This window comes from Enhydra lutris, unplaced genomic scaffold (genome assembly GCF_002288905.1).
Source record: "Enhydra lutris kenyoni isolate GAN:26980312 unplaced genomic scaffold, ASM228890v2 scaffoldscaffold11, whole genome shotgun sequence".
In the NCBI taxonomy this organism is placed as follows: domain Eukaryota; kingdom Metazoa; phylum Chordata; class Mammalia; order Carnivora; family Mustelidae; genus Enhydra; species Enhydra lutris.
The window spans coordinates 28282769-28307336 of NW_019154095.1; the positions used below are offsets into that span (position 1 = coordinate 28282769).

A 24568-nucleotide genomic window follows, 5' to 3' on the forward strand; every position below is an offset into this window, starting at 1 on the left:
TATCATATGATATCTCTGATAGGAGGAATTTGAGAGGCAGGGCAGGGGGGTTGTAGGGAGTAGGGAGAGAGAGAAATGAAACAAGATGGGATCGGGAGAGAGACAAACAGTAAGAGACTCTTAATCTCAGGAAACAAACTGAGGGTTGCTGGGGGACTGGGGGGGTAGGGATAGGGTGGCTGGGTTATGGACATTGGGGAGGGTATGTGCTATGGTGAGTGCTGTGAATTGTGTAACACTGATGATTCACAGACCTGTACCCCTGAAGCAAATAATACATTATATGTTAATAAAAAACAATTTTAAATATTTTTATATCACATACAGATGTATCTCCAAAAGTTTATATATTTAAGTTCACTAAAAAATGGTTTTGGGAATCTCCTCATTGTGAAAATGAGGGGTATAGCCTTGTATGTGGCTAGATCCAGAACTTAAGTTTCACAGGTACTTCTTAAATATATATATATATAAATGGAAGGCAGAGTGATATAATTAAAACATAAGAATACAGAAGGTAATTTGATTACCTCCCCGATCATCTCAGCTTCTGTATCATCCTGTCATTCTCTGTTCTAGTACTTTATTTTGTTTCCCGTATTACTTGCATGATGTGAAAGGAATCACTTACATGTATATTACTTATCCTCTTGAATGGCATGAGAACTGCATGAAATGTAGGGACTCTGGCTTGTCCTGTGGAACTCCAGGAAGTAGGGAAGTTTGTAGAGTGGGGGGAAAGGAAGGAAGAAAGGAAGGTGAAGGCAAAACCAAGTTGCAGTGGAAGGAAGGCTCCAACAGTTTATTTAGTTGTCTAATTAAGTCAGTTCTTTGTGGTTTTTCATGTAGTGGGTATGTGTAAACCAAGGATCAATCATATATTTGTTCATTAGTCAAGAAACACAAAAGGGAAAAAAAAACACTGAAACTCGACGGAATTCAGTTTATTCAGGTAACTCTTTAATTCCAAAACAATATTTACAAATAACCAGGTTTTTAAAAAAAATAATGTTTGCTCAAATTTTAATTTTTTCTATTTTTACTTTTGGAACCAAAACACATATTTGGGGGGGGGCAGGAAGAAAATGCCCTAGTTTTTCATGTGCTGTTTCGTAGCACAGATTTTAAAATATAACTGAATATTTAGATAAGGTGTTTTTTTCTTTTTTTTTTTAAGAAATCAAAACTCATGAAATAAAAGTATCACAAGATAGTTTTAACAGAACCTGAATGTTGTTTAAAGAAAGCATTTTTTAAACATTTAACTTCTGGTTTATCTAATAGAGGCATTTTTAATAATAAATTGACCAAATGACTGAGATAGTCATTTTTTGAGTAAAGTATTACTGTTTTAATATCTGTTCAGGAGTTCAGATTTTACAGACTAGTTTCAAATAAAACTATAAGGACAAAGCCCTCACTCCACCTTCCTCCCTTGTCCATGTTATTTTAATATTGCTTAAATTCTATAATCTTCAAATTCGTTAGTTCTTTCTTGCAGTTCTCTGCTTGACTTTCCTCTTTTAAAGATCTGTTAGAGAAGAACCTTAAGTACTCTGAATTCCATTGTATTTGGTTGTGAGTAAAGAGTCTTATCCTGGGGGTTCTTAGTGTTTTTCTAAATTGAAAAATTAGTTTCTACATAAATTTGGCTGAATTATACTCTTTTTGGAGGCCTATGTTAGGTAACATAAAAAGTCTGCTAACATAGAAAAGTTTGAGAAAACACTAAGTCTCTGCTATTTGGTTTGAGCCAAAGCAAATTTCTTGTCACATCTTTTGGCCCACTAGTACTTGAGAAAGGCCCATCCAGTTGTATGGGATCTTTCCAGCTGTAATTTTAAAGGGTTGGGTGTTAGTGGGCAGAGAGGGTGCTAAACACCAGAGTTATACACTGCAACTCCTGTTGTTCTATGATAATTATTTCTGAGACACTTTTTGCTTTTGTGGAATGTTGGAAAAGGAAAAAAAAATCACCACAGCATTAAAAAATTTCTATTTGTGCTGCATTATTTAAATTACTAAAATATGACTAAACTAATGGCATAAGCTAAAGAAATTATTCCTTATTATTTGCTACAAAATCAATTTTAAGAAAAGTTTGAATTATGAAATACAATATAAAAGAAATAATCTTGTGGAAGAGGGTCCTAGGAAAAGCTATTAAATGTACTTTAATTTCAATACAATGATATTAAACTACTTCAAACATAAAAATTTTAAAAATCTCTACTCAAAGACAAACACTGAAAATATACAAACCAAATTCCCTATTAAAACGTATTTTGCAAGTAAAAATTAGAAAATACTGAAATTAAAGGAATTTGTCACATTCGACAAAGAATTATGTAAAACAACAAGAATTATAAAATTATTGGTCTGATTGACCAATCCAAGTAAAAAAAATATCCTTTAAGTCAAATGGCACAATGCTACTATAAACAATATATCAAAAAGTATCAGAAAAATCTTAAAGATTTTACTACTATTGCTTAAGTTTACTCATATTAAATGGTACATTTACTCTCCTTATTCCATTAGGATAATCTGAAAAGAATTTTTATATAACTGTAACATTTGTGATGGAAACATTTCAAAATATAAATTTCAAAATATTGTTAATATTTCTGATGGATATTGAAAATAGCCTACTACCATTCACTAAAATATTGCATGGAAATAATTTTGGTATTTCAGATGTCAGAAATTGATTTCCAATTGCATTATATGATACACTATTGCATTTAAACATTTTATAAAGAGCTATATGGTTTATCTTTCCTACCACATTTACATATATTTAAAAAATGTAAAAATAAAAAGTAAGTAAAAAATACTTGGAAAAACTTGTTAAATTCCCTTTATTTCAGTAGACAGAAGACTTTTTTCAATGTCCTGGCTGAAAAGGTTCTTGTTGCCACGGAACTGAAAGAAAAAAACCACCAAGATTTGAGATAAGTTCGTGATGCTGACTAAGCATAATACATAATAGTACAATGGAAGACCTGAGTTAAGTTAGTACTAAAAATATTAGAATTCAAACTGCACATCTGCCCTTTAATAGCCACGGGATCTTAAAAGTTATTTAAGGATCTCCAAGGAGTACTTGCCTTATCTGTAAGAGAACAATAATCTCTACATGCCTCTCTGGTATTCTGGGAGAGTTAAATGGAGTAAAGGAGGTAATAATGTGCCTCACACACAGGGCTCACCTAGCCCCTCTCTTAGTTCCATTTATGGCACTGAACACAAGCATCAAGAGCAAAACATCAAAAATGGGCCACAGGGGTTTTCATATGTTTAGAAGGATGTAGTTCCTGAAAGCATGAGTGGTGATCTCTATAGATTATTTGTACTCATAAAAACTAAATGAAGTGCTTACTGCCTCATAATACCTTTAGAGCTACTTTTGAATAATACAGTAAGTAATTGTTTCTTTTCCTTTTATTTTCACTTGACTAATATAACCAAGTAGGTTAACAATTAAAATTCTTGAGAATCAAAGCCGGATTTGATTCCAGAGATATCTTTTTGAGCATCACCAGCAGCTTAATTATTAAGAATATGAAAAAGCTCAAACTCTGAGAACCTTTATGAAATAATTACATTCAAGATTTCCTATTTCAGAAATGAAAATTTCTAGTTTAATTCATAGGCTCGCCACATCTACTATGTTTGGTGTGTTTATTATTACAGCAACAGCAGTGTGCCAAATTAATCACAAAGGAAAATCACAAAGGAAAATCACTTCCCCACTTCCACTCCTATTTCTTTCTCCTTTCCTTTACTGTTTTTCTTCTGTTTTAGATGAACAATTTCCAGTCCTGTTTAAACTCATTTGGTAGGTCAGGATGGGAAGGGAAAAATGCAGAGATAATTACAATACCATATAATACTCATATAACTTATCATGTGAGAAAGGCACACAAAAAGTTCTATGGAAGTACAAGAGAATTGTATGAGAGAACAGTAAGTTCAATGTGGCTTGAATACAAAGGTGGAAGTGGTGGGAGATGAGGCTACATAAACTGTGAAGGACCCTGCGTTTCAAGCTAAAGTATTTGAATCTTATCCTATAGGTCATAAAGTGTCAAGTGGCAACTCCAACATAGAGGTCCTGTGATCAGATTTTTTAATTAGAGACAGAGTTATGCTAACAAGCTGCTTCTTATCCAATTCAGACCAAAGAATGAATAAATGAACTCAATTTTTTTCTACTTACTAATTTATGAGAATCTAGAGTTGGGAAAAAACTTTTTATTTTATTATTTTTAAAAGTTTATTTACTTTTATTAATCTCAACACCCAATGTGGGGCTTGAACTTACAACCCTGAGATCAAGAGTCACATGCTCTTCTAAATGAGCTAACCACATGTTCCAGAAACAACTTTTTAATTTGAAAGAAATTCCCTTGCATTTCTCTAAGACCTTAAAAGATGGTTAAACTTACTTCCAGTACATATTACCTATGATGGTAGAATACTGGAGTGTTAATGGATAACCGTAGTTTGTCAGATTAATAGTTGTTTTTAAATTTTGCTTTATATTGGTAAATATACATTTCAATTTAATTTTAAAAATCTATGTTCTAAACATATTTTACAAATAAAGTTCCATTTAAGAGAAAAAATTTCAACTTCTAGTGGCAAATTACCAAGCTGTTCTACTCACTTATGCTCAGATAGTATATTAGAATACCAAGAGAAAGTCTGCTTTATCTGATTGAAGTTTCTTTTTCCAACTCGGTTTTTTGCTTTTTCTCCATTTATCAAAATAATGTTATTTTCATAGTAGGAAATCTAGAAAATATTAAGAACTCCCTCTACAATCCCCCAAGTTTATTACCCGGAGGCAGACGAGTTAAAATGCTGCTGTATTTCATTTCAGTATTTCTAGGCATTCCTTTACTTACACAGGTAAATTTATATGACATAGTTTTAAAAATTATCATTAAGTGGCACCTGGGTGGCTCTGCCTTTGGCTCAGGTCATGATCCCAGGGTCCTGGGATCAAGTCCTACATTGGGCTCCCTGCTCAGCAGGGAGCCTGCTTCTCCCTCTCCTTGCTGTTCCCCCTGCTTGCGTTCTCTCCCTGTCAAATAAATAAATTTAAAAACTCTTTTAAAAAACCCACAAACTGGGGTGCCTGGGTGGCTCAGTGGGTTAAGCCTCTGCCTTTGGCTCAGGTCATGATTCCAGGGTCCTGGGATCGAACCCCACATCAGGCTCTCAGGGAGCCTGCTTCCTCCTCTCTCTCTGCCTGCCTCTCTGCCTATTTGTGGTCTCTGTCAAATAAATAAATAAAATCTTCAAAAAAACCCCCCACAAACTAATTTAAACTGTGTAATTGTTGCATTGTATTTCACGGTATGAATTAACTATAATTTACTTAACTAGTTCCCAAAGTTGGTTCTTGCTGAAGGACGTATTAGTGATATTATCAATTCTTTTTGTTTCAATCTCTGACAACCAGATTCCCATGTGACAACATAATTCACAGATTTGAACAATTCTATGAGCCTGCACAAAAAATGACTACTATGGATGACCTGCTGTAAATTTCATTTACATAAATGTACAAAGAGAGAAAAGTAAAAACTCAATAAAGTGAGCACTAAAACTTAGAAAACTTACCGTAAGTCCATGGAACTTCTGGAAGCACACCTGAATCAGGAGGGTAAGGGTATACAGGTTGTGGGAATGGTTGATGGGGAGCATACTGTGAAAAAACTGGCTGCTGAAAATTGTAGGGAACAGGCATTTGAGATTGAAAATACCCATTCACTGGCAGAAAGTCACTTGCTTGTCGCTCCCCAGCGAAGTAACCAAAATATTGAGAGCATAAAAGATTAGAATGTGAACTTTGAACTGTACTTGCAATTGCAGTCAACATCCCAGGAGGAGGTGGCTGTACTTCGTATGTTATCCCATGATATGTCTGGGTAAGGGAACTGCCGCCACTGCTGCTGTAATGGTAAACACACCAAGCGTAGTAAGGATATGAAGTTCCAAATGCATGCGCTGAAGAATTACATATTGGAGCACATGCAGACTGTGGAAGTTCATTCCAATATGCTGCAGCATTTTGAGTTAGGACTTTTGGATTTTCATTATTTTGTTGTTCAGAAAAAGAGTATTCTGCTGTTTGATTTACATTAAGGGTTATGTCCTCAGATGCTCCTAGAGGTATAGAACTGGGACTCAAGGTATCCTTCATGTATTTTTCTTTTAACTCAGGTTTTTCAGGCTGTGTTTTATTTACTTGCAGAATAGGAGATTTGTCCTGGTTAAATTTGGATTCTGAAGAATTGGTGCATGCAGAATTTTTAATAGAAGAATTTAATACTTCATTATCTTGAAGTTCAAAGACAGTGTCATTCATTTCTAAATTGGCAGGGATGTCCCTAACAAAACGGAAAATAGGCTTTGAGAGCACTGATCCATCAGGCTCAGTTCCTGGTTTTATGTCTGAGGGACAAGATTTCTCTGCAGGATTAAGAAATCTCTGTGAAGGCATCTTGTAGTCTTTTGGAAATACGCCATCTACACTTCTTTGTTCACAAACTGCGAAAGAAGAACAATCTTTCTTATCAGTTTTTGTTTCAGTAGCACTAAAATTCGCACTGCTTTTCTTCATGCTACTTAAGTTTCCCTGTTGTCCAGTGAGGTCTTTTGAAGTATTAGATGAAATATTAGTTAAATCTATTCTGCCCTCTGGCTTTGATGTGCAAGTGTCTTTTAAGTTCTTTGAAGGTAAGAGTGAGTCAGGTAGTGATCTTTCCACCTCAATCTTTTTTGGAGATACATGGTTTCTTTTCAGATTGCCAGATGAAGTTGCTCCTGTTTCGCTTGGACTTTCGGGATGAGATCTCGTGGTCCTATTAAGTATAACATATACACAAAAACAACTTTAAATATACAGAATCCTCAAACTTAATATAAACATGTATTTGAAGTTTTTATTCAGGAGAATTCTTAAGATTTACATTTTCTCTATCAGCAGTATATGTGTAACTTATTCCCCCAGTTTCATTCCTTGCTTTTTTTTTTTTTTTTAAGATTTTATTTATTTGACAAAGAGGGAGAAATCACAATTAGGCAGAGAGGCAGAGAGAGAGAGGGGGGGAAACAGGCTCCCTGCTGAGCAGAGAGCCCAATGTGAAGCTCAATCCCAGGACCCTGAGATCATGACCTAAGCCAAAGGTAGAGGCTTAACCCACTGAGCCACTCAGGCGCCCCTCCCTTTTTTTTTTTTTTAAACTTTATTTATTTATTTGACAGAGAAAGAGACGGGGGCGGGGGACACAAGCAGGGGGAGAGGGAGAAGCAGGCTTCCTGCATGACCCTAGGTGAAGGCAGACGCTTAACAACTAAGCCACCCAGGCACCCCTACTTCCTTGCTTTGAATTGAGATACTTTTCCTGCAAAATATTACACACTCCGCATTTCAAATGCATTTCCAATACATTTAGAAATATATGCAGTGTGGTCAATATTGTAACTATTTTATACACCAGATATTTCCTAACAGAGGCTTTTAGAAGTAGGAAACTACATCCAATATTTTACTGTAGTTTTGCATTCATACACTTCCAACTTGTTGGTGATCTTCTTTACTTTTAATGGCTATATATAACTGACAAAATCTGTGCCCTGCCCCTGCCAAAAGATCATCTTCTGTTATTGGGAACTACCAAGATAGTTTTTCCATTCAAGGTTAAGAAGAGGAAATACAGACCTCCAAAATATCATGCCAATTTAATATCCTTGACATTCCTACCTAAATTTAGAGAGTCTCAACCAGGCTGAAGGAAGCATCCACTATGGAAATGTCTAGAGCCAGACTGTTAATAGAGGTCTCCAGGATGATTATATTTTTTGGTGTCTCATCCAATTCTCTGAATTACAAGTGGAAAAGAACATGTTGAGAAGAAAAAAGTAATCGTTCCTCCCCAGGCAGAAGAAATTAATCTTTGGCCTGGAATCTGTATATATTTAGTTTCAAACTAAATGCCCCATATTTTACTTAATCCAGCCTCTCTAAAAGGCATTTTAAGCTTTTTTTTTTAAATTAAAGATTTTATTTATTTGAGAGGGAGAATGAGAGATAGAGAGAGATGAGAGAGCGCACAGAGGGAGAAGCAGTTTCTCCACTAGGCAGGGACCCTGATGTAGGACTCGATCTCAGGATGCTGGGATCATGACCTGAGCCAAATACAGACGCTTAACTGACTGAACTACCCAGGTGCCCCTCTAAAAGGCATTTTGTTGACAACCAACATCTTCATCCAATTCTGTACAATATTTTGACATTTTGCAGAAGGTACAATTTTTGCTTTATCACATTTCTAATGATGTTTCAGTGATATCTCAACCCTATACATTGACAGCTGCTTGTATGGTCACTCTTCTACCCATTCTCTTAGTATTCTTCCATGAAAATATCACCCCTTATTAACCTTATATTTGGATTAATTCCCCTATGTGAGCAGGAAAGTCTGATTTTTGGGTATCAAATACTACCTATGTTTAATTACCAGAACTAAGATGATTGTAAAACTGGTTTATGTTATCCCTTTAAAAGCCTATTCATCTTTGTGCCACTACACAACTACTTAAAGAGTGTGAAAAAGGATTCTAGAAATATAAATAAAATGTATAAAGAAGGGGAACCAAGTAAGACAGAAATTAGAATTCTCATCTTTTTTGTTCTGTATTACCCATTCTCTCATAAAATAGAAAAAATAAAGCTTGTCACAAATTGCCAGCTCTGAGAGAGCTGAATGAAATAAGAGATGGTCAATATGTCCAGCGGCACCACTTCATGTCAGATTGAAAAAATATAAATCTTGTAGGGAGTTTTTCATAAAAACAATTCAGTTTAAAGAACTAGCCTTTATTTTGAAATCATGTTCCTCCTATATCATGGTGTTAAACATCCTTTAATGAGACAGTAGTATAATACATGTATGTTGATGACTAAGTTCCCCCTTAGTAATATAAATTAGCAATTTCTATTTTTTTTTTTTTTTAAAGATTTTTATTTATTTATTTGACAGAGATCACAATAGGCAGAGAGGCAGGCAGAGAGAGAGGAGGAAGCAGGCTCCCTGCAGAGCAGAGAGCCCGATGCGGGGCTCGATCCTAGGACCCTGGGATCATGACCTGAGCCGAAGGCAGGGGCTTTAACCCACTGAGCCACCCAGGCGCCCCCAATTTCTATTTTTTAAACCAATTTTGAAATCTGACTGGTTTGTAGTATCCACAAGTTTAAAAAACTCAATCTAATCACTTGTCATATTATCTCCTTTTTAGCAAACCAGTTAGTAATGCCCATAAATTCTTTAAACAATGTCTGTCAAATCGAATTTTACTTTTTTATTCTACAAAACACCGCTCTTCTCTTACTACTATTTCTACCTCTATTCAGAATCTCCCTATCCTTTTAAATTACTGAAAAAAAACATTTCACAGGGTATACCTTCAATATTTACAGAATGAACTTTAAATTCCTTAAACCTTAAAGTACTGCCTAATCTGAAACCTTATTCTCCCTCCTAACCTTACTCTTGTCCTCTAAGTTACATGTATATCCAATAGAGGTATATAAATAAATGTGTTAGCACTGTTCCTTAATATGTGCTTAATTTTGTTTTTTCTTCAGATAGGCCTGATGTCAGCTGTTACCTTGGATGCTTGAATGTGGCCTCTTCTCTGTTGATTTTTGTTACATCTTTCATGTCAACCTATGTTTAAAAGTTACAAAGAAAACCTACATTGGTAATGGCATAAAATACAATATAAATATTATTTTCACATCAGATACAATTGCTTGTTGTGTCATCATCTAAAATGCTCGGTCTAAAACCACATTCATTAATCTTCCCCCTTTCAAAAACCAGGGACTCTGCTAGACTTCCCATATGTCACATATGTTTAGAGAGACTTTTCTAAAAAGACATTTTGCAGACTTATTTCTATCCCCATATCTTATAACAAATCTTGGAGTCCATTTGTAACTGCTCTTTTTGTATATGCTCTTTCTGGTAAACCAGTCATTAAGTCCCATTTTTAAGTAATTGTCAAATAGGGACTTTCATTTCTTATTCTGTAAAATAGCACCCTCAACTAAGCCCTGGATGACATGTTACTTCTAACTATACTCAGAATCTCTACTCTTTAAATCATTGAAAAAACACATTTCACAGGACATTGCCTTCAATACATACAGAATAAAGTTAAACTCCTTGGGCCTATATTTAAGACATCTTATAATCTGAAACAATATTCTTTCCGAAATATCCTTAGCTTACTGGTATTGTCCACTAAATTAAATTCTTTTCTAGACTTAGTTTTAAACTCATTTCTCAAATAATGTCAATAAACATTGTGCCTTTGCTCATAATATTTTCCATAACTTAGATACCCCTCTTAATTTAACTTTCATTAGATAACACATTTTCCCAATTTAAGACAAAGCTTTGGTCTGTGCTCTTCATTGAAATTAAAAAAAAAACTTTTTAAAAACTTTTCTTCTAAATATTTATAACACCTTCTTATTATTCTCATTTTACTGTTGAGGTGGCATACACAAATTGTACTCTTATTGGAAGTATGCTTACAAACTGGTTGTTTAGTAAACATTTTCCTACCAACACAGTGAAATAAATGATTGGTGTCCTGGCCTCCAGAACTAGTTTAATTAACAAATACAATTTCAGTAACCTAAGACAAAATTCTTACTTTTCCTTTTGCATATAGGATTCTCTTTACTTCTGAACTGAGAAATTCTCAAAAAATTTTAAGAGTAGCCTCTGAGTGTAGGTTGTTAGGTTAGTATGGGTTCTGGAGCTAGACTGCCTGGTTTTACATCTGGGCTTGTCCATTTACTAACTCTGTGACCCTGGGAAAGTTATTTAACCTTTCTGTACTCTGTCTTATACCTTTAAATAAGACAATAATAGTACCTTATAATACTATGTACTATAATAGTATGTACATAATACTATGTAATAGTATGTACATAATACTATGTATAATAATAGTACATCATAAAGATTTTGTGAAAGATAAAGAAGTTAATATTTGTGCAATTGTTAGAATAGTGCCAGGTACAAAATAAATGTTTTCTATAATTTGTTAAATAAAATGTGTTTATGTAGGACTTCTTGTAATTCCTTCCTAATCACCTATTTAAAAAATCTGTCCTATTCTTTCCATGTGGATAATGGGCAAGAACACAAGCTCCATTAGCCAGCTTTTAATATTTACTACATTAAGTATAGCCTTGTTATATAGAAGCTACTTAATAAATTAATAACTTACATTCACATTGGACTATCCCTTAAGAAGTTATATATATTCCTCCAAGAAATATCTTCTAAATAATTTTTAGTTTAAAAGTAGACATTTGCAAGGTGTTTCTCATATACAGAATCATCATTTTGTAGCTAATAGGAATCATTTCATCCAATTTTTTTTTTAAAGTAAACTCTACACCCATCATGGGACTTAAACTAATGCCCCCCAAATCAAGAGTTGCATGCTTCACTGACTTAGCCAGCCAGATATCCCTAATACAATTCTTTACCTAGTAAATTCACATTGCAAGGCAATATACAAAGCATTCTCAATTTTTACCAATCTGCAAACTACCTGTTTCAAGAGTAGACTTGTTCTCAAAAGTAATACTTACAAACGTTATGTTTTGAAACATTCGTTACCTTTTGTTTTTTACAGCTGGAAACAGTACTGTTTTTCTCTTGTTTCTGAGAGTCTTCACATTTGTCTACAGTGATAGATCGTTTTTTAGAGGAATTTGAAACATTTTTCATTATGCACTCTGAAATTGAGGGCACTTTCGTAAAAGTACTAGATTTACTGATACTCTTCCTAGGTTTTACATGCATATTCATTTTTTCTTTTCTCTTCAGTTGAAAAGTCTTCTTTCTGTTATGTAGCATTTGGCACAGAATAAAGGAAATGGTTAATTCGGCATTTTTAGCACATATTATCTTCATATGTTCAATAGTTTTCATGACTTTCATAATATGAGCCATTTTCCCTAAATCTTTCTGAGGGGCAGCCATTATATTTTTGAGCAGTGTAGAAAACTGATTGTAGTTGTATTCTAACTCTGTCATAGTGCTTCCGTAATTTATGGATGCTATGTATGGCACAAAGTCAATATATGTAGAAACGGAATACTTAGATATCTTTAGAAGTTTTTTTATTTCTGAAAGTTCTGCAAGTTCTCTTGAGAGCAAATGAAGAGCATATGAACAATTAATCCCTTCACTATATTTGTAAATAATATCCAGATCTTTTTTAAGTTCAGAAATAGCAGTCTCTATGACATTCCAAAGGCAATCTGTTGAGTTATCTTTAAGAAACGAAAAAGAAGCCATTTTTTCTTGGCAGCAAACCAACTCAGGAAGAAGTGACAAATCAAACCAAAGCATACCTCGAAACCTCTGTTTGTCTAGTTTCTTTGCCATTGTGTTTTTAAGAAAGTGAACAGTTTCTGAAAGCATGACAATTTCAATATAGGTTTCAATGGCTGCAGGTTTTAAAATTATGGCTCCATGGTTGTGGTTTTTCACCATGTCCAAAACATTTTCTTCTGTGATAAAAATATGATCTATGTTCTCTTCTTGCAGCATCTGAAAGTATTTTTTTAAAATTTCTAGGTGTCCAATACATCTCAAAGTGAGTTCCTCCAATTTCTCAGAGTCTGCAAATTCAGCCTGATCCAATATTTCACTAACACAACAGATATCTGGATGTGAAAGCAAAGTACTGTTAAACCTACAGTCTTCTATGTTAACTGTAGCTTTGTTTATTAGGTCATCTGACTTTCTGGAAGCAATCTCAGTATTCTCAAGCCCAATGTTGGATATTTGTTCACTGCTTAAATCTTTAGACAACATATCATATATATTTTTCAACTTAGAAAAAGCATACTGATTCATTTTGAGTAGCATTTCTTTATCCTTCTTTCCTGAGTATTTTTTGCTGAAAGACTGTCTCCTTTCTTTCCAAACAAGACTTTTTGCAGCATCAAAAAAGATATGTTCCAGACCATAAAGAGATATCTTAATACTTACTGCCTCATTGTTCTTAATAAAATTAACTTTTGAGGAGATCATTTCTATGATAATCCACAAATGATCTTGTTTTCCCGGATAGGAATCAACTTTAGGAGTGTCACCATACATACCAATCAGCTTTAAAGTACTTTTTCTTAAGGTTTCTAGGTCTCCTAAACTATCTCCAAAGTTAACTCCACAGGTAAATGGAACAGAAAGAGAAAAGTCAAAGCAATCAGAACAACGCTTCATTATTGCTTCACATTCATTAATCTGCCGTTTGTATTTTAAGAATGCATAGTATGAATTGTTTTCCCTTTTGGTTTCTTCAAACAATTCAATTAACTGATCGTGATAGTTTTGCAACTCACAGAATGCATTATATTTTAACCTTCCTTGAAAAGCAGGATAGAAATTGGATTGTTGTTGAAATCCACGTGGTCTACCAAGCAGCTCACCGTACAATGTTTCATCATACCAAAGCAAGCTTCGGAAAGTTGGTTCACCTCCTAGGAGCCTTTTTTTGTTTTCAATGAATTGAATAGTTTCCAGCATCATTTGAAGTTCCACCAAGGAGTCAACAGCACACGGTTTTAATTTGTGTTTGCAATTATTCCACAGGTTTTGTTCTACCAACAGTTCTCTTGAAATCAAGATTTGTTCATGAGAACATTCTTGTTTTCTTTCAAAAGCTTCAACAAATAATGGGAGAATACTTTGACAAGCCTTAGTTTCTTCCTGTAGAATCTGAAAAGATGATGTTTCATCTGCCCTTCTCAAAATTTGAGCTAGCCTAGGTATAAGAGCTGAATGATCGGCTGAGCAATGTTTTTCTTTTAATCCATTCATGTTTGATGTAGGCTTCTTCTCAGTAGAGGATTCAGAGGTTTGAGAGTGCATATGTAAAACAGGCCTATGATTCATTCCTGTAATGTGTGGTTTGGAATTACAAGCTATTTCTGAATGCAACTCAGAGTCAGACTGAGAGTTATTACTAACTTTAACTCCCCCTTCTTTCTCTCTTTTGCTAAGATGATTAGAAACTGTGTTATTCAAAGAGACTACCTCAGTAATATCTTCAAAGATTGGATGAGAATCAATAACATTATTTTTAATTCTTTTCTCACATAAGTAGGAGGAATCTTCTAAGATGTTATTCTTTTGGTTTCTGTACTTAGTAGCAGTGAATCCTTCAGTCACGGTTTTTATGTGAAGTGAATCTTTTGCTTTTTCTGCATGTTTAACTTTCCACATTTTTCTGTCCTCAATGTCTGTCTTTGCCATACATTTTTTTGAAGAGGAACACTTCATATTACCTTTTAAGAGCAAAGAACTATCATTGGAAAATAGTTTCTTCATTGTAGTTTTCCTACAACTTTTACTTTCTTCGGTTACTAATTTGAGACCCAAGTCAGAATTCTCAAGAACACCTGATTCATTCTCATCTATATGGAAGCAATTACTTGAAGACCACTGTTCTGTTTTTAGACACTCCTTTCCACCACATCCTGGCTGACAGCGTGGTACATTAGTGGATGTTGCAAAAGAATCTACAGAAAAAGTTCTCTGTCTATCCAAATAAGATTCTGAAGATTCTCCTTCACTAGCTGTCACTGGAGTGGTTGTTAACAATTGAGGAACACTGTTATACTTTTTGTGGGTTATCAGAGTTGGATTTAATGAGTCCATAAGCATGTCTCCTGTAATTATGCCTGGTTTGGAGCTCTGAGCTCCTGGTTTTGAGCTCCATTCTTCAATAGGAAAGGTTACTTCCAAGTTTCTTTTATAACCAGATAAAATAAGGTTATCTGGTTTATAGATATCAACATTTAAAAAGTGCTTCACATTTGATTCTAAAACTGAAATAACTATGTCAGTTTTTACCTTTGTGTGCGTTATACAAGTTGCATCATAATTTTTGTCTCTGCTAAAACTTACATTATTTTCTTTTATGCAATTTAAAGATACTGAATTACTCTTATTTATTAATTTATTAGTCTCAGAATTACTTTCTTTCATTAGATCCTTAATTTTATTATTTGCTGAATGGTTTTCAGGCTTTTCATATTTACTGATGTTAGATAAAAATGTTGTGTCAATTTTATTTTCTTTTTTAGTTAGTTTATCTGGGCAGGATGGCGAATACAAAAACCCAGTTTTTCCAGAAAATGACTGAAGTTCTGATGATCTCAGACTTTTCATACTGCTCTTGTTATAAGCTGAATAACGTGTACTTTGGGGTGTAGAGCACAGGGCTAACTGTGATTCAGGATACCCCTGATCACAAAATTCTCTCACATGAATAGTAGTGTGACTTCTGGAGATACTGCCAGCTACATTTTTCTTAGAAATGCACTCTGTGATTCTCTCTCTACTTGTTTTGAAAGACTTGTGCTTTGATACACGAGTTAATGATTTACCCACTTCAAATCCCAAAGCTCTTTTCTCTCCTGGCTTGTCATATTTTCTTTTTGACAAAAAATGTTTAGTGGAATAATATCTTCTTTCAGACACAGAGCTATAACCTTGAAGGTCACAACTTTCCCAGAAATTATTGCATATTATTGCATATGATTTTGGTAATGGGCCTTTTCTTTTTTCTCCTACTTTAGCTATAAGTTGCAAAGATGTGTGAACTCTCCTATGAGCTTTTTTTAAGTGAAGAACAGCTCTGTCAAGTTTTCTGGAAAGACGTTTGCTTTTGCATAAAGATGCTTCACTATTTAGAATATCTAGGACACTCCTAATGTGTTTTTCTGACTTTGAAAATGTTTTAATTCGCCCTTGGGATAATGAAGAAAAACATTCAGATGAGTCTTGATCGGTTAGCTTCCTCCTCTTTCCATAAATTTCATGATGTCTTAAATCCTTATGTGCTGTGTTCTCATTCCTGAAAGGTGTATTTGGCTTTCTTTTACTAATTCTTGATCCTGTGTCCTTTTTACTTCTAGTATCATTACAATCAGTTTTTGACTTTGTCAAGGAACAACTTCTTTCATTATTTAATGCTGTGACATTAGAGGGTTCTGTAAGCAAAGGTCCACTGTTTTGTTTTTCAGAAGCATGATTTCCTTGTGTATTATGATTTGCATCAAGAGAAAATGAGATTTCAGATTTACTCACTAGTCCTGATTCTTGGCTTGTATTACCAGATTCGTTTTCACATGGATGATGTGAATTTTCACCAGAACACTGGGAATAGATTTCAAATCCTGGCAATTTCTCCTCCTCATCCATTTCTGGTTCTTTGGTTTTAGTTATGTTTTTGCAAAAATTATCTTCCAATGCAGGGGATTCAAAAGTGGGAGTGAATCCTGGCATAAATATATTAGTGATTTTCACTTGTAAATCTGGAAGTAAAACTGTATTGAAGAGCTCTTTGTCTTTTTGTGTAGAGGAACAGGAAGAATTACTTTCCTCAGAGTAATGTTGATCATTATTCTCCCTTCCTCTGGAGCTTTTCAAAACTTCCCTCTCCCCATTATTGCTTCCCAACAGACCTTCCCAATCAATACGAGACTTTAGAGCCTCATATGAGGCCCCAAATTCTTCATACAGAGCATTTCTATGGTTAGGAGTATCTTGTTGAATTAGAAAAACATCATCACACAGTTCTGAACCCAATTCAATCTTATTTTCCAATTCACAACTCTGAAGAACGGGGCTGTCACTGACTGACTGATTAAATGAGTCATGAAATGTATTGTTATCCATATCCATTTCACAATCAGAAACCTTATGTTTGACTAACAGACCAACATCTAGACTCTCAGAAGAACAAGTTTCTTTAATCTGGTATCTTTGGTGATCTTCATGATTCGTGCCTAATGTAGGTACCATATCACCAGTTATCTGTACTGCAGCATTTGAGGCTACACGCACTGAAGATGCTGCAATTTTGGGAAGTGTTGTGGAAGCCAAATGCTCTACACTTCTGCTTGTATTTTGAGAATCTTTCTGTTTTATGGCAGTGATAGTATCTTCACTTTCTAAAAATGCAGTTTCTGTTGATACATGTCTTTTCCCCCAAGTCAAATTAAATGTACAAAATTCTTCAGAACTCAGAATTTCTACATTATTGTAATTTTCATTCTCCCTTCTTTCATCTATACTGGCATAATTTTTGTCTGTACGAAAACCCTGCTTCTCATCTTCATATATATCTAGTCTGTTGTTTTCTGTAGACAAAGCAGTGTCTTCATCTTTAGCCTCATTTTCATTTTCTTTATCATTGTCTCCTTGTTCTTTAAAATCAGTATTCAGGTGTATATCACTGTACAACTCTGCATTACAGCACACAGTATGACCTTGACCTTTATCAGCATTTTGAAAAGTTTCTCTGCAGTCTTTTTGCATGTTCTCCAGTGACACTGGATCATTTTCATGGACACATGTATGTTCACCAGCTATGCTGCAATCTGAATTGTCATGAGTTGTTTTAATGTCGTGAGATGAAGTAATTCTATCAGTTGGCAATTCTTTGTCCTGAGGAATGTCTTTTGCTTCTTGAAAAGCATTAGTCATAATGTTAACACCATTTTGATTTGGTTTTTCCAATTTTAGTTCCATTAGTTTTTGAGAAATTGCAAAACTTGTATGAATATTATCTTCATACTCCAAAGAGGGTTGAGATTGTTTTTGTGAAAGGCTCTCCACTCTTGGAGTAAGATTACTTTCTAATTCCAATGCTAGATGATCTAGGTCATATTTATCCTTTGTGGTAAATGCAGAAGATTTTGGTATTTCTAATTCTTGAGTAATTGGTATTTGATCACAATTTTTTCCAAAAGAACAAAGACTCTCATTCTCTTTGTATTCTTGGTGCAAAGAAATGTAATTATCTACTGGACTAATTTTCGCTTCATTAGTAAAATCATTTTCTTTCCACAAAATTTGCTTTTCTCCATGTTCAGAATTATCCTCTGGACTAGTGAAGTCTCTCATTTTTCCAATATTTTGAAGGTACCCATGTATGCTTTCCTTCTTTTGGAGAGGAAAAACTGTAGACATTTGTTGACCAGTCTGATATACAGTTTCTAAATTAGAAGACCATGATTCCTGAGAGATGTGACTACTATACCCTTCTGTACAAGTATTCACTGATTCGTGAGAGTTATGTGGTTCACCTTCTTCTTCAATTAAAAGTGGGATGCTGCCTTTCTGCCGGGATCTCTGGACTTTTTCCTCATTGTGTTTTTGGTTCTCAACTTCTGAAACTGCATTTGGCAAACACATTGGGAAGGAAAAATTGTCTTGGCCCTTACACTGTCTTGCCATGGTAATTTTATTGGGAGTTGTATAATCATAGTTCTTAGAGCCCAAGTTGTGAGCCTGTGACTGTGAATCATCGAAAGAAACTTTGAAGCAAGGGGTGTCCAAACAATTAGTAAGAATAGAACGATCACCAGGCACAACTTCAGATGAGAAGGCAGAATTATTTCGCGTAGATGATAGGTGTACTTCTGAATTAAAATTTAAACTCTTCTCAAGTGGCAAAATCTTATTTAAACCTGTAATATTATTATGTTTTCCTATGCTTTCTTCTCTTTTCATCAGTCTTGGGTCTTTAATGAGTTTTGAAGTAATAACTGTGCTTGAGCCATTATTGTTATGAAGGGGAAAAGCAGCAGAAAGATCACTTAAAACATTTTTAAGCTGTGTCAAATTTAACATGAAGTCCCCGTTAACACTTTCTCTGGTATCACTGGGAAAAAATGAAAGACCTGAATCATATATATGTACTTGAGAAGTGTCTCTACATTCTGCTAAATTGTGCTCCATCTGTCCACTGTATGTTTCATGTATAGGAATGTTTCCATTTTGTACATTTCCGTAGGAATTAGAAATATTTGCGTTGGAAGGATTTATCTCTGAATTTACGGCACTGCAAGAACAGTTTTCCTGAACAAATGGATCTACAGGTTTCCTGAAATGCTCAAAGATGACAGTAGCATCTTTTCCTTTTCCAATTCTTTTGGCCACTGTACAGTTATTCAGAGAGCACGTTCTTTCTGTGGAAATAATTTTAAAAAATATGAAAAATAGGAAGGAAAAGGGTTTCTACATTGAACTCTTAACATAGGTAAGCTATGTCACTTGTTTTAACTGAAAGTTCACTATGATTATGATTAAAGTTGGTCTCATCAGAAAAAGCAAGGAGAGAAGAGTGATAAACCAATAAAATAGAAATGATACAACAAAGAACACTGTCCTAGACTACCCTTACTAAAAAAAGTATTTACCACAGAAATTTGAATTCTGACAAATACAAATGAAGAGAAAATTTAAAAAAATAGAAATATGTTGCTCAAAGACTAGATATTTCTTATATTAATTTCCTATATTCAGATACTTAATAACAGAATCTACATATCAATAGGCAAAAGTGTCTCCCTTTTATCTACTGTTAACCACCTTCTCTGTCAGGAGACAACAGAAACAGAAAGAAAAGGGGAATGAAGGGGGAAACAGAGGAGAAAAGAGCAAAAATATTCCATAAAATCCTCCTCAGGAGCAAAAGCAAAGCACTACTCTTGCTCTATAGTGAAGTAAGTATTCCTGCAAATAATGTATATAAATAAAAATCTGGAAAATGAAAACAAATTTTCTTTTATAATTATTGGAATTTATTCCTACAATTTCATAAAGAACTAACTATAGCAAAGGAACCTATAAAAATGCATAGTTACCAAATAAAATGTTCACAAAACATTCATAGGTAATGCCCCAAATTATCTTTATTAAAACAGATATTAATGATGAGAAATTGATGGTGAGATTTATGAATATATGAAACTATAATCATATTATTGGGATGTACCATGAGATTCTTTATCACAACATACTGAAAGATAGCTTTGTTGAAGACTTCTAAATTTTGCAACCAAGTATAATTATATTTTTTAATTATAGTAAGCTATAATGGAAATACGACCGTAATAGAGATATAGTTCTTGAGAGTAGAAGATGCAGTGAACAGACAAAAAATGGTGGATCCCTATACAACTTATACCAAAATAAAATACAATTCATTGAAAAAAAAAACCCATAAAAGTATTAGAAGAAAAGATGGAGAGAGAGTTTTATCATCCTGAGATAGAAACTAAGTACTTTTTAAAAAAAAAAAAGATTTTATTTATTTAACACAGAGAGAAAGATCACAAGTAGGCAGAGAGGCAGGCAGAGAGAGAGGGGGAAGGAGGCTCCGTGCCGAGCAGAGAGCAGAGGGCTCGATCCCAGGACCCCAAAGATCACAACCCGAGCCAAAGGCAGAGGACTAACCCACTGAGCCACCCAGGCACCCCGAAACTAAGTAGTTTTTAAGATAAATATCTGGATATCAGAAAACTAGAAATTAAAAAAAGATGGCAATTACATGTAAATTAAATACTTCAACAGGTCAAAACTCATGATAAATAAAACTTGGACAAACTGGTGAAAAGTATTTTCTGAATTAGCAAGTACATAATTACACATAGAGTACATAAAGAGTATATAGACATCTTCAAAAGATTAATAAAAAGACAATACAATAGTAAAGTGGGCAAATATATGAACAAGAAAATCACAAAAATTATGAACACAAAAAGATGTCCAATGCCACTAAATAAATAACAAGAGTTATGGGGCACCTGGGTGGCTCAGTCGTTAAGTGTCTGCCTTTGGCTCAGGTCATGATCCCAGGATCCTGGGATCGAGCCCACATCAGGGTCCTTGCTCACTGAGGAGCCTGCTTCTCCCTCTCCCACTCCCCTTGCTTGTGCTACCTCTCTTACTGTCAAATAAATAAAATCTTAAAAAAAAAATAAATAACAAAAGTCATATTAAAAAACTGCTTAGATTGGAAAGACCTGAAAGGATAATTAATATCTTGCAGATGTAAAGCACTCTTATACTATTCATGGGAGTATAAACTGGTACTAATTTCCTAGAAAGTAAACCTAAATTTTTCAGCAAAATGTAATGTATAATCATCTATACCCAGTAAGTTTACTTTTATGCATTTATTATTCTAATTTACTTGCATAAATACTCAATATATGTACAAGAATTTTTAGAATAATAATCCAGGACAGCTGAAAGCTAGAAACCTAACTATCAATTTGAGACAATAAGGTTTCAAGATATACTACAATGATATGGTAATTAAAATAGTATGGTACTTGCATAAAGAGACAAATGATTCCAGTTATGAAATGAGTAAGTCATGGGAATAAAAGGCATAGCAAATGAAGCACAGTCAATGATACTGTAATAGTGCTGTATAGTGACAGATGGTAGCTACAGTTGTGAAGAGCATAGTATACTATAGAGAAGTTGGATCACTGTGTCGTACACTTGAAGCTAATATAACATCATATGTCAACTATACTCAAATAGAACAATTTAATAAATGAAACTGGTTAAATAAATTTGTCATATCAATAATTATAAAAGTACTATACTTATGTGCTATAACAAATGCCCTAGAAACAATGTTATGCAGCTATTACAAATATTAACATAAATTAATACAAAGCAACATGGGAAAAGAAACCTAACTTGTTTAATGATCTGAATTCCATAAATGTATGGTAAATGCATATTAATATATCCATAATGTTTACTAATAAAGTACTTAATATGGATGACAGGTATGGTTTTTCTGAGTGCCTTATGCACACTAATTCATTTAATCTTCACAACATTCCCAGTTTATTGGTGAGGACGTGAAGAGTAATTTGCCCAGGATCATAGTTTATAAGCAGTAGAACCTTAATCAATAGGTTAAATTATTTGCTTAACCTTAATAAGGACAATTTAAGTTTATTCCCATTTTTGGCAGTCTCAACAAATAACAAATGAAAAATGGAGAACAAACCCAACATCCTCAATAATGTAAGAAACTGTAAGAAAATGAAATTACAATTAACAAAGCAAACTACCACTTGTGGTGATGGCAATGTTCTTTATCTATGCTATCCAATACAATACCCAATAGCCACATGCAGTTACTGATTTGATGAGGGATGATGTGAATGAGAAATTAAAATTTTAATTTAATTTTAATTAATTTAAGTATAAATAGCCATATGTGACTAATGGCTACTGTACTGGATAGCACAGGTCTGCAGTACTCTAGAGGGAGATGAATATGCTGATAGCCATCACATGTGGCCTTGACTTTGGGCATAACACAGGTATTCCTCAAAATTTATTGCCCCAAAAGGCATCAGTGTTTATTGCTTTTTTTAAAATGAGGTATAACTGACATACAATATTATATTAGTTCCAGGTGTGCAACATAGTGATTCGACACTGAATATACTGCAAACTGATCACCACAATAAGTCTATTTATTATCCATCATTCTTTGATTAAAGTAATTAGCTATAAGTTTGTGGATATGTAGGAGTAGAAATAAGGAAAATCCTTACTTTATGGTTTCCATTTTAAGCCTTCTGGGTGAGGGATAATGTGGAGAGAATGACTAGGGAGAAGATCATCAAGAAAACAGAAAATTGAGCCAACTATACATCAACTAGACCTAGTAGACATTTATAAAACACTCTACCAAACAAAAACAAAATTTCCATTCTTCTCAAGTGCACACAGAAAATTCTTCAAGACAGAACACATGATAGGGTCAATAAATTTAAAAGGATAAAGATAGTACAAATTATATTCTCCAACTACAATGGAATAAAATTTGAAATCAGTAACAGAAAAAAAAATTGGGAAATTCACATACACAAAGAAGTTAAGTAACACATTTCTAAAAAAACAATGTGCCAAATAAGAATTCAAAAGGGAAATTGGAAAATACTTTGAGATGAATGAAAATGAAGACAAACATACCAAAACTTACAGGATACAGCTCAAACAGTACTTTCAGGGAAATTTATAGCTGTAAAAAAGCAAGATCTCAAATCGATACCCTAGCCTTCCACCTTAACACACAAGAAAAAGAAGAGCAAACTAAGCCTGAAACAAAAAGGAGGTAAATAAAGATCAGAGAAAAAATTAATAAAATAGAGAAGAGAAAAATAAAAAAAAATTAATGAAATCAAAAGTTGGCTCCTTCAAAAGATCAACAAAACTGACAAAACTTCAGCCGGTCTGGCCAAGAAAATAGACGGAAGACTGAAATAAATAGAATGACAACTGAAAGAGAAGATATTACTACTGGCTTTACGAAAGGAAAATGGACTACAAAGAAATGCTATGAACAACATTACACCACTAAATTAGGTAAGTTAGATGAAATGGACAAATTCCTACAAACACACAAACCACTAAAGCTGATTCAAGAAGAAACAGAAAACCTGAACAGAGCTATAGTAAGTGAAGAAATTGAATTAGTTAAAAACAAAACAAAAAAAACTACTTGCACACACAAAAAAACCCGAATGACTTTTTAAAAATTTTTAAAAAAGATTTTATTTGAGTTAGAGTATGAGCAGTGGGATGGACAGAGGAAGAGGGTGAAGCAGGCTCCCTGCTAAGTGGGCAGCCTGACATGGGGCTCAATCTCAGTTCCCCAAGATCATCACCTGAGCTGAAGCCAGACACTTAACTGACTGAGCCACCCAGGTGCTTCTGAATGGCTTTAACAGTGAGGTCTCCCAAATGTTTAAAGTATTAATATTAATTGTTCACAAACTCTTTCTAAAAAAAAGGGAAAAGGAGGAAACCTTTTCAAACTTATTCTATAAGACCAGTATTGCTCTGATACCAAAACTAAAGACATCACAAGAAAGCTACAGATCAACGTAACTTACAAATATAGACAAAAAAATTAGTAATAAACCAATTCCACTAACATGTAATAGAAATTACATACCATGACTAAATGGGATTTATCTCAGCAATGCAGTTTCCTTAACATCTGAATATCAGTTAGTGTAGTACAGCACAGTAAACAGAGTGAGGACTAAAAATCACACAATCATCCCGATAGATGCAGCAAAAGGATCTGACAAAATCCAATACCTTGTCATGATAAAAACACTCAACAAACTAGAAACAGAAGGGAACTTCTTCAGCATGACAAAGAACATCGGAAAACTGCATAGCTAACATCATACTTACTAGTGAAGGATGAATGCTTGCCCCTAAGTTCAGGAACAAGACAGGATGTCTATCCACTCTTACCACTTCTATTAAACATTCAACCGGAGGTCCTAGCCGTGGCAATTAGACAAGAAAAAGAAAGAAAAAGCATCCAATTTGGGAAGGAAGAAGTAAAACTAACTCTATTTGTAGGTGACCTGATCTTGTATATAGAAATCCTAAGGAAATCACTAAAAAACAACTAGAACTAATAATGAGATTAGTAAGGTTAACAGGATATAAGATCAATACACAAAAATCAACAATATTTCTATATACTTAAATGAAGAACAAAGAAATGCGATTGAGAAAACTCTACTTAAAAAAGTATCCAAAAACATAATACTTGTGAGTAAATTTTTTAAAAAAAGCATAAAACTAGTGATGAT

The 24568-nt window shown here is 34.0% G+C and overlaps 1 protein-coding gene across 1 annotated transcript in view; it reads right to left on the minus strand.

Moving 5' to 3' along the window:
• Positions 1-2887: 2887 nt before the first annotated feature.
• Positions 2888-24568, minus strand: part of LOC111144639 (testis expressed 15, meiosis and synapsis associated) — a 56739-nt gene continuing 35058 nt past the window's right edge. The window contains exons 6-9 of the mRNA XM_022499034.1: positions 11724-19099; positions 9688-9746; positions 5635-6878; positions 2888-2925 (exon numbers count right to left, since the gene is read on the minus strand). Coding sequence (XP_022354742.1) covers positions 2888-2925; positions 5635-6878; positions 9688-9746; positions 11724-19099 — 8717 coding nt within the window. The remainder of the gene's footprint in view (positions 2926-5634; positions 6879-9687; positions 9747-11723; positions 19100-24568) is intronic.